This window comes from Python bivittatus, unplaced genomic scaffold (assembly GCF_059951505.1).
Source record: "Python bivittatus isolate LINGU-HERP-01145 unplaced genomic scaffold, Pbiv_v1 ctg000340_np1212, whole genome shotgun sequence".
Lineage (NCBI taxonomy): Eukaryota > Metazoa > Chordata > Lepidosauria > Squamata > Pythonidae > Python > Python bivittatus.
Genome location: NW_028277056.1, coordinates 22,433,739 through 22,445,377, shown reverse-complemented (window position 1 = coordinate 22,445,377; position 11,639 = coordinate 22,433,739). Strand labels below are relative to the sequence as shown.

Genomic DNA, 11,639 nt, shown 5'->3' with positions numbered 1-11,639 from the left:
TGAGATTTATGTTTTGACTGCTACTCACTTTTTACAGTTTATCTCCAGCACTCAAAGGTTAAGATTGAAATATTATATATAGGTTGACAGATAGATGGACATATTCTTTCTCTATCATATATAAATCTGAACAATGATATTTCTAGGTGACAAGGAGTGGAAAAGCAGCACAGAATCCTAGTTAGGTTTTATCTCTCCCTCCACTCCATATAGCAACAGCTGAGAAGCCTTGTCAGTAACGCATCTTACTGCCTATTGAGTTTTTAGATGAGAACCCATACCCCTCATGCCAAGGTAGGCAAGAAGAGACACAGATCTAGCCCTGAGACTCTGAAGTGGGTGAAGCCTGTCAAACAATTGAAGATTCGTAACTGCCTAACAGCCAATGTTGCCACCGAATATCAGAAGCCTCCTGACAATGAGGATATGAGGATATTACAAACAGACTATTAACTTCAACTTACTAAGCAGAGGTTATTAGGAAAGCAAAAGTGGTTTGCCAAGTGAGTGAGGATCAACAGAGAGATACTATCTCAGGCAGGCAAAAGAATGTGTTACAGGTTAGTACCTGGTCTTATAGTTGGTGTTACCCCAGCCAGCTTCTGACTGAGAACAGCATTAGTGCCAAATAGGACATCATTATGTACAACTGAATGGCCCCCTAACAAAAACAAGTCCTGCTTAGGGTGAACTATTTTGGAGATGCTACTAAACACTCAGAAAAAGTCCCAATGTTTTTTTTTTCTTTCTGTTTTTCTGCAGTTTCGCTTTTTCTCTCTCTTTCCTTTCTTCTTTACTGTTTTTACTCTTTATTAGTTTGTGTTGGTTTTTATGTGCTTTGTAAAACTTTTAATAAAAAAGTTAAAAGAAAAATTCCCAATGTTTATTGAAAATGTTATTTATTGTTTAAAAGACATCAACCATCAAAAGCAAAAAAAAAACTGACACCAAATCCCTTGGTTTAAAATACAAAGAGTTCTTTTACAAGAATTTTCCAATCCTAACAGTTTCATATTTAGCTGTTTCCGAATGTTTTGATACATAGCCTTCTCTAACTACAAATATGAAATGGCTATATGTTCATATATCCTTTTTTTAAGGACACACACAACTTATAAGACATTTGACAGTAAACCCAAAACAAGATGCTTATAGCATTTAATGTGCTTTTTTTGAGTTAGTGAGAGACTGGGTATCAAAATAAGCATTGTATCCTTTTCATTTAATATAGTTTATTTGAATCCTCATGGACATAGGTAAGAATCTTCTGAGGAACAGAAAGCTGTAGTGTGTAAGTATTACAATAAACCAAGTTTATGTTCAACCATCAAATGAGGATCTGCCATTATTTCACTTTCTGCAGGATCTGGAAAAGAGATTTAATAAAGTGTAAATTTAACAAGACTCGTAATTCAAGGCAAGTTTGGCAGAAAACCTGTCATTTATGCATTACATTCCTTCGTCCACTCATCTTTCATTTAATCTATGTTGATCAAATTTGATTTATTCAGGTGAAGAGTGGCCTGAATAAAAGCTAGTACTTGTTTTTTACATAAGTGATAATTTCTAACAATAAGTTTATTCAGCTATGGACATCCCACATATAAATATGTCCTCTCTTCCCTGCAGGCTTTACAAAATGCCCGAATGGACTGTTTCATATATGAAAATGAGCTTTGCTGGATAGGATTGAAGACCTATTCTAATCCAGCATTTCCTCATAGCAAACAACCAGATGCCTATTAGAATTTTTAAGAAGCAGAAGGGTAGGGGACAATAAATATATCCCTGGGTTGCTTCTATTACTAGCCACAGCAATGTACTGCCATGCATATAATTATACCCACATGAGAATATGACATTAGTCATTTGAAATTGTGTCACCTCCCTGCAACTTAAACCTTGGCCAAATTTCAGAAAGATCCTTACCACCAAGAATATCCTCAAAACCAATGCAGTCATCATTGCCTTTTAAGATATCCAGTGACAGATTAGAGCTATGAAGGAAAGGAAGGCGCTGGACCTACAAAAGATTTTACAGGTTAGTTGTCCATATTAATACTGAGATAAATGTGATATATTTATACTGAGCAAAAATGTGTATCAAGTTGCTCACTCAGGCTGCACTTACTTTTTAGATTCCACCTATTTAATGTCTGAAGTAGGATGTAAATGTAGCATGCAATGTTTTGAAAAATTGTATTTTAAAAATATAAACTTTACCATTACTTTTGCCACCATATAGGAATACTGCAGTTAAAAAATACCTCACGTCTCCCTCTGGAATGTGAGCAAGAACAAATAATTATTCTTCAAAATAACAATATTCATTTCTGTCCTAGACTCATTTTCAATTTTGTCTATGAACTTAATATGACCCTTCCACTTGAAAGATAAGTTACATGGGAGAAAAAACCAACTTTTTGGGCAACAGAGATATATAATTGGTGTTAATTAACAATATTTTAGACTATACTTAATATCATTACTTATAAAAATTCAAATGGCAAGTTCTGCAAAGTGGTACTTCCCCACCACATACTGCCTAGTAGAGTTCTGTAAAGAATTTGAAATAAGGGCTTTGTTGGGGGCTTTAAGACATCCGTCTTTTAGAAGCCTCACACAATTCTATGTATACTTAGCGAAGAGTAAGTCTCAGTGCACATAGTGAGATTTTCCAAATAAACCCAGAGCACTAATTTATAATCAGTTGATAATCCTGAAAAAACACATACAAGCATATCAATTCCCTTTTGGATAAAGCAAAGTTAGGCAAAACTCAGAGAAGGAATAATAAATAGTAAATCAAAAGAATGTAGGCATGAGATATGAAATCCAGCTAAATCTAATTTATACTATGGGCACCCAAGTATAGGGTCCCACAATTATCTGGGGAATCCAAGAATACCAGTCTGGGAGTTACTCTGGTTAAGGATGAGTTCCCCTGTTTATAGCTATCTCAGGTATTGTTGATTATATTTTGTTTGTGTGTGTGTGTGTGTGTATGTGTGTGTGTGTTTTGTTTTTTGTTTTTTTGCTTTATGCCTTTGTCCTACATTTTAATTTTGTGTCATGCTGTTAACTGCCCAAGATCCTTTTAAACTGGGATGGATAACAAGTATTGTCAAATAATTAGTTATGCTTTTAGATCAGCAAATATGCAATAATCTTTCTCACAATCACTTCTCACACTCATACACAGTAAACACTGGATTTACCAGAGCAGGGTTTAACAGGCTTCAACTGCTATGGATAAATCTGTTTGCTAGTTGCAACCTAACTTGGTCCAGGAGGCCCAGGCAACAATTAACATGTGTTTTAATCACCTGCACACTTGATTACTGGAATACATTCTACTTGGGGCTGCCTTTGAAGACGTTTCAATCAGCGTATTAGCAGTCTGACTGGTGACAACTGGTGAGCAATGTTACACTTATATTGTGACCACTGTGTTGCTATCCATGTTTCCAAATTCAATTCAATCTGCTGGTTTTGACTTACAAAGACCTATGTAGCTTGCCACATTAACACTATCTTCTCCAATTAGAAATCTCCTATACTACACAACCACAAGAAGGAATAATGCACGTTCCCCCACTGCACCTCATGATTTTAGAGTGATAGCAACCAGAAACCTTCTCCATGGCTATCCCACCCCTTTGGAACAACTTACTTTCTGAAGTACAGATGGCTCCCTCATATTTAGTTTTTAGGAAGATTGAAAAGACTACTTTTCCACCATGAATTTGGAGCCTAATGTTAATGCAGTGGCCAAACTGATGTGCTCACCTGTAACAATCGTTTCTTACTGTTGATTTTAATTGCCTGTTGATTTAAGCTGATTTTTATACATTGTGTCTACTTATGTGAATTGCCTAGAATCAATTGAATGGGACAGTATACAAGCATTTGTAATTGTTATTTTTATTTTACATCAATCAATCAATGCCATTTTTTGCATGCATAAAACCCCGTTCATTACTTTATCCATGCATAAACTGGTGTAATATATGCATAAAATCCCGTCTGCTGCCATTTTACACACATTTGGGTCAACCAGACACTTCTTCTCCCCACTGTTGAGTCTGCTGTACTGACCAAACCATGTAGAAAGTGACATAAAGAGGAAGACCTGTTTCCTGCATACAAAAAAGTTCAAGCCCTGTTATCCCTCAATTATTAAATGATAGCTTTTAGTAGTTTTAATTCTGTAAATTTTAACTTTTTTTTTTTAGCTTTTTAAAAATAATTTAAGAATTGGAGAAAAGTTTTGCTGAAAATAAGCACACCTGTTTTACTGCTCTGAATTCCATTTGCAACTTCAGTGGTGCATGTAGCCCTTGAATACTTCTCAGAGTAGAAAAATTCATTTTATCTTGAGTTAACGAAAACTATCAAAAGAAATGTTGAAAACATTATTTTACAGCCCAGGCAGCCAAATGTGAATTAACTTAGTAAAAACTATGCATGGAGAGAATCCACTGGTTTAGCTATCATTCATTTTTTTCTCATTGAACAGAAAAAGAGAATACATTCTCCCGTCTAGAATGTTCAAGCATTCATTTCAATTAACATGCAGCTTTGCTGTTTTATACAACCTAAATACATGTGATTCCACATAATGTGTAAAAGAGATGAATGGTCCAAATCCCATACAAGTCTGGTAAGTTTCCCAGCACCAATATATTTGGCATGCTTCTCTTTTCTATAGCAATAACATCGTATTAAACATAACTATTTGACAGAAGCTTGCTTCTCACTTACCAGCACTCAGTGGCTTCCTATGGCTTCTCCCTCCATTGCCCCACTAATCAATAAAATCTAAGAACTATGGATAGAGTCAAACCAGAGTTTCTTTCCAGCCAATTATTTCCCATGTCCTCATAAATCTGACTAATTTGAGAAGGGAAAAGAGATGAGCCATTTACCAAACTTCTATAAAAATCTGGGCAATTTATCTTACTAATCTATTTCAGCAATGAAGAAATTTAAGTTCTATAGTATTATGTAATTACAGATAAATTTCTATCACACAAAGCTTCTCAGAATTAGATGTAAAAATTCTCTTGAAGGTTATATCCTAAAGGGTAAATTAGAAATCCAACAAATGATTCTAAAAATATAATTTAATACATAGTTTTTTGCTAATGGTAGCTTTCCTTAAAAGTATTCAATTCATTCAGCTATCATAATAAGATACATATATTTTAAAGTTTTACATACTGTGAGAGGATTAAAATTAAACTACATTAAAACTACTTTTTTCTAGATTTAGTTTGTGTAAATCATTAACCTACATTTAAATTAGAGCAAATATTAATTATGTTAAATATTAACTGCCTGTTTGCATATCCCTTCACCATTTCTATCCTCCAACCCTCGAATAGTAGCTGTGTTATTGTTAATTAACAATTATTCCATCTAGACTTTCCATCTATATGCATGTACAAATGAAAAAGGACTCATTTAACTTCTGCAGCCTCTCTGTAGCAAGATTATTATATGCACATAGATGGAAAGATTTGGAAATACCTACAATGGAGGAATGATTGTGAAGATAACAGAATTTGCAGAAATGGCAAAATTGACTTGTTTGATTAGGGAAAAGACAAGTACATTTATTAGTGACTGGAAATCTTTTACAGACTTTTAGCTGAAAATGGAAAAAAATGAACTGGTGATTTATGGATTTGATGATCAGAAAGGGTAAAATATGGGAAGAAGGGAATTATGATGTAATCTTAAAGAGGGAGGACAGATGATAAATGTATTCGTAACTGCTGTAAAGAAGATCAGAAGCTGCTTTTTTATACTTTTTTCTGTTTCTTAATTTTTTTCTTTTCTCTGCTTCTTAAATTTGTATCATTTTTACTATTGTATAAAATTCTTCAATAAAAATTATTTTAAAAAAACTTCTGCAAGCCTCTCAATATAACTAGATTAATTTTCTTTTAGGGAATTGAGAATTGAAGTAGTAAATCAGTCCAAGAAGAAATGAAATATACTAAGTGAAGCTCTTCACACTTTCCTCTACCCCACTTCTTTTTATTTTCTTCCTTCCTGAATCAATCATCGGCCCCACTGGGAAAAGATTTGCTCTTTTTGATTCAATTCCTCTTCAAAAACCTCCATCAACAAAGCTGCTTCTGTACCTTCCACCTGTTATCTACTTTCTATGCCATCATGGTTCTATCCTTTCAAGATAGCCTGCAATCTTATGGAAAATTCCAATGGAACCTTCCTATTTACTCATAAATAATCCTATCAAGGAAGGTAACCTTGGTGTTCTGTACTGTACCCATCATATATGCAGCTAGTACTAAATATTAAAAAGTATCTATTCTGTAATTTATTGGTTGTTCAGAATGGCTCAATTCTGATTTTAGTCAGGAGTCTGAAAAGATAAGTTGCACTATGGACAGTTATATTTATTATACTCCTCTCTACTTACATTCTTCTCTGAAAGTTCCAAAGGATGAACAGGAAAAAGTTCACTCTTCACATGTGTAAAGCTGTAAACACAAGTAAACAGAAATAGCATATGACCTTATCTTAAAGTTTTGTTTCCTTCACTAACTTTATAAGCCATTCCAAATATAGACTTTGCATTCTAAAAGCCTGAAAATCCTGGCAGAAAGCACTTAATTATTCTAATTATTCTCTTACTCTTTTTCATTTTTACTACTGTAATGTTCATGATATACTTTCCTTACCACACTTATATACTACTGAAAACAATTTTACAATTGTGTTTAATTGTATTCCAGGAATTTACGAGTGCCCTTGAAGTATATCAGCTGAGAGGTAAATAGCTCTTGTATATTTTTCCCATGACTGATACCGTTTTAATATTTCAGCCTTATTTTGTTTATTCTCAAGTGACCCCATCTATCAGTTACCAGTCTATTCTCAGTTACTACTATATCTATCATGACAGAAGAAGGAGGCATGACTATTTCCACAGTAGTCAATTTGCCTGAAAATTGCACATCTCTGCAATGTGCAGTTGCAGGACTATATGAACCCAGCCAATGTTATTTTTATAACAAAATACGTCTCAGCATGCTGTGTGACTTCAAATATTCAGTAGCCTAGTCATTCACTTATTTTGCCATCAAGTCGTTGTCAACTCTTAGCAACCATATAGATATCCTCTACAATGATCCATTCACTCATAGGTAAAAGCATTCCACGCAGTGCTACAGCAACTAGTAACACAAAATGAGCTCTATGTTTATAGAGCCATACAAATGTTTTTGTTACCAGTGTGGGAGCAAATACGGGTACAAAATCTTACCTTCACAGGAGAAGTCTAGCTCATTTCCAGCATATAGAACTATACACACTTGCACAGACCCTTTACTCCAAAGGTCAAGCTGCTGGAAAATGGTAGCTATTTGCTACTGATGGAAGGAACTTTCCACCCAGTTCAAGAAGATGAATCAGTTCCTTTACCTAAGCAAGCTGGAAGCATTCTGGAGACTGTTTTAGTTTTAGGGCTATAATTCTGTGGAAATAATCTATATATTAAGCATTTATTTATCAGAACTGAATAACTGGGTGTAACTTCTAAAGGTTATTAAATATTTGTGTTAGAAGAATAAGATGTGATATTTGGAAAAGGGAAATATCCAGCCCACAAGTGACAAATGGACTCCATTCCTTTGAAACTCAAAGATGGTTTGCTATCCTGATCTTTCATCTAGCATGGATAGAAGAGCTCAATTGACTGTTAAGGAGAGTTCAAGTTATAGATAGTTATAGTAAATGACTGAAGATCAGGCACATAAAAATAGGTTTAAGGTTCAGTTTATTACAAGCAAAGATCAGCCAAAAAAATAGGTGCTACTCTGGAAATTGACTGGAACTTGGAAGAAGCAGTTTGCCTTTATTCATCCTCCCAAGTGAGTCTTAATAAACTATTTCCACACTATCTTTAACAAAAGCACACACAGATCAAGCAGAAGCACTTTTGAGCACCATGACTTGGTCCTCCAATTACATAGGAAATTCACCTTGATATTTCTATAAATTTCTGGTGCTTACCCTTTGTGTATCACACCATGGCTTTCAAATGCTCCACTAGCTGAAAAATCAGGAACTGAAATGCAATCCTTCAGCTGAGATCCAAGTCCTCTAGTATTCTTGAAAAGAAGAACAGAATTATTGTACATAGACAACATTATCCATTTTATTTTAAACATACAAAATAAGTTCCATGCAACCGAGACTTCAAATTTTGCAATAACTGCTTATTAAATAGAGGATATAGCATTCAAAGTTAGGGTTAATGCAAAACAGTATTAAATCAAGAGTGTTTTCTGTTTACTACAGATTTTACACACAAGCATATTGTCTTGTAAGCCAAATCTGGGTTGTATTACTAAAGCTCTAACAGTTTTGATCTATTCAGCCCTGTCACAGCAGCAAATGGAGCTAAAGTTTAATCTATAAATTGCGTGGGCATAATAGCTTCAATTAGATGCTTTGATAACTGCTAAATTTACACCCAGTGCAACTTATCATGTGACTAGCTGTTCTCTGTCTTGCTAAATCAATTACTTTGCTGTGCAGGCTGTTCCTAAACAGTTCTTGTGGCTAGCATTTCTACAATTTATATGTGACAAGGCTTATTTTAACTTGGACCTACTGAAGTCTTTTTATATCATAATATAGGAACCATCATTACTATTATTATTAAATTCTTATCCCGCCATACACATACACACACACATTTGGTCAATTCAAGGCGGCAAACATACCTAATACTCCATGCAACTATACAATTTAAACCATTGTTCCTGCAAGCTGAGTAGACATTCTTTTACCAAACTGTAAAAATCAGAGGATTCACAAATGGACTTGCCACTAGCAAATGAAGACAAAATGGCAACAATCCTTTCTACATTTAAAGTGTCTCTAAAATTTCCTACTTCCAGGTAGATGAAGGAGCATAGAAAGCATAAATTTGGGTTGGTTACTAAAATGTTTGAGAACTACAAATTTATACTCATGCTTCTAGCAGCCAATCACTTTATATCTATCTGATACATGCACAATATATACAGATTTGAAAGCTCAGGAGCATGGAAAATGTTTTGCTTATGACAAAAATCCATTATAAAGCAAACAGGGTATATAAAGAGGAAAAACACCTACCATAAATTGCAGAAATAGGTTCAATGAATGTGATACAGAACAAGATTTCCCACTGCTTTATCTATTTAGTGACAGTTCTTTTTCCTCTAAAATTTATTAAACTTTCCATATCTAGAATGCTGTATGTAATTCTAAGCAGTTGTTCACCATAAGCAAAAATACAATGAAATAAAATTAAGACTATATCACTAAAAGGGCCAGGGGATATAGAACAGACTACTTCATGAGCCAAAACGCAAGCTGATGTAATATTGACTATGAAGCCAAGATTCCAACAAGCATTAGCAACATTTCTGTTTCCTTTCCCACCACCAGCTTTTTTTGTTTATTTTAACTGTGCCTTATTTGTGTCTCTTACAACCAGTCTGCATGGGTTACTGCACCACACAATCCTGACATGAATTTCCAGGCACTTCCTTTGCCCAAACTCACACCTCTATTTTACAAATATTTAGAGTGTATAAATTTAAAATGAGCTGAATTATTATAGCACAAGGCCTGAAACTGGACAGATTAAGTAAATAAGAGGCTGAACTACAGGAAATCCCTCCGACAATGACACTGAAACTAATGTGCTATTGCTTCCCTGTGGAAGTGAGATGTTCACAAAGTAAATCCTGCAAAAATCTTGGCCAGCAGACAGTGATCCGGCAAAAGTGACAAAGAAGGGTCTGGTCCTAGGGCAAAGTGAATGGTTGTCATTGCTCAAAAACTGCATTTTCCTGTAACAGCGATGCTGCTATATTTAAAATGGTATAGTAAAGTTCCTTTTTACCTACATCACATGACTGTTTAGAAATCAATCTTCTCTACCCTTTCTAGCCACTTGCTGGGATTTTTAAAAAATTTATTCCTACGTTTGCTTGTATATCCCAGTGTGACAATTGTATCTCTATTCGTTTTTCGTCATAAATAATGCATAGTGTTTCTTATCTATTGGATCTTGATAACATCCTAGTTTTAGAAGAACCAATATTTGCACACAGATGTTATTTCTTTATTTATATCCAGCCTTTTCTCCAGTACCAAAAGGTGTTGTATATAACACTCCTTCTAATTTCACCCCACAACCATAACCCTGTGAGGTACGGTGGACTGAAAGGGAGTGGGTGGCCTAAAGTCACCACATGAATTTCTAAAGCTGAGGGTGGACTTGAACCTGGGTTTCGCCAAGCCTAGTTTAATACTTTTGGAGGATGATCATTCTTCCATCACTGGGGCTTTGTCAAGCAAGTGTGCATCACACTTCTGTGCTACAGAATGCATTTGAAACCAGCTGAAAGCAGAACTACATAGAAACCCTGCAATCCAATCCACTGTCTTAATCCAATTAGTACCATGAAGTCCATGGGAACTTTTGTCAATCCTGGGTTGACAAATGATCAGCCTCATTTAACCAGTAGAGAAGAAAAGCAAACTGACAAGTAACACAGCTCCTTTTTTTTTTTTTAAAGAAAGCATTCTGGTGTAGTTGCCCTAGTATAGCAGCAAATTAAAAAACCGAAACTGCCCTTATGAACCTTTTAAACGTGAAGACGCAGCGACATTTTTGTTAGCCGCGCAGAGTCGCGCTTGGCGCCCGTATAAACCGACGAAAATAAATAAAACCTCAAATTATGACCCCTTATCCCTTTGATACCCTGCAGAAATCTAGAACTGCAGCTCCCATTATTTCCAGAGAAAACGCTCGTGCTAGTTAAGAAAGTAAGCGGGCGCAGGATTCCTGCTGGGGAAGTCTCCTCGTGACATTGCAGCCGCCCACCTGCACTCTCGGGACCAAGACACCACCAGGCCTGTATCAGATAACGCAAAACCCCGTCGGGGAAGCCAGGGATGGGGCAGAATTGTAAATTAATGTTAAAAAAGAAAAATCCTAAGACCCGGTTCTGCCTGGCCATCGCTCAACAGCACGCGAGAGCAAACGCTCCTCGGCTCGCCACGACGGATCTTTCCACATCTCCCTTTCTCGCGCCTCGCGTTCCCCGCCCGTCCCTCTCCTTTTACTACCCCGCGCGCGCTCTTGCCTCCTTTCACCGCCCCCCCCCCCCACGCAACGACCACTTACCATCTTTGCACAGTCACCAACAGCTACTTCCTTCCGCCGGCTCCAAGTGACGGGAAAGGACAGTGACGTCAAATACACACGCCCTGACGTGTACGAAATTCTCGCGCGACTGGAGGGAAAAAGGGGTTGAGAGTGAGGGATGGATTCTGACTTAACGCTCAGGGCGCGGGAGAGGGCGGGGCTTGGAATGCTCCTTTACCGCCAGTGGGAGGCGGGCGCTTCTGGCTTAAACTTGGCCAGAAGTGAGCAAAAAATTATTTCTGTTCTCCTGCATTTACTTTCCCTTTGTTTGAGCGGTAGAACTGTAGGCGTCTCATTGCAGTTATTGTTAGCTGTTTTCTATTTCTGGTGCTCCTGCTGGGATATTTAGCCTTATTTCTCATAATTGCTTCCGTGGGAGGTCAAAATATAAGGG

At 36.3% G+C, this 11,639-nt stretch overlaps 1 protein-coding gene across 1 annotated transcript; it reads right to left on the bottom strand.

The window, feature by feature from the left end:
• Positions 1-882: 882 nt before the first annotated feature.
• POMP (proteasome maturation protein) lies at positions 883-11,374 on the bottom strand. Its single transcript, XM_007426891.4, has 6 exons — positions 11,225-11,374; positions 8,047-8,144; positions 6,452-6,512; positions 4,290-4,391; positions 1,930-2,023; positions 883-1,366 (listed from the first exon to the last, which is right to left on the bottom strand). Exons 1-6 carry the CDS (start codon positions 11,225-11,227, stop codon positions 1,299-1,301), a joined length of 426 nt encoding a protein of 141 aa, XP_007426953.1. The 5' UTR covers positions 11,228-11,374; the 3' UTR covers positions 883-1,298.
• Positions 11,375-11,639: the final 265 nt, after the last annotated feature.

What these genes read in the sequence shown, in the direction of transcription:
- POMP (XM_007426891.4), bottom strand. An exon ending in CATGGTGTGATACACAAAGG is followed by an intron (nt 6,513 to 8,046) that starts GTAAGCACCAGA and finishes TTGTGTTTACAG; the next exon opens with CTTTACACATGTGAAGAGTG. An exon ending in AATTCAGAGCAGTAAAACAG is followed by an intron (nt 2,024 to 4,289) that starts GTGTGCTTATTT and finishes AATCTTTTGTAG; the next exon opens with GTCCAGCGCCTTCCTTTCCT.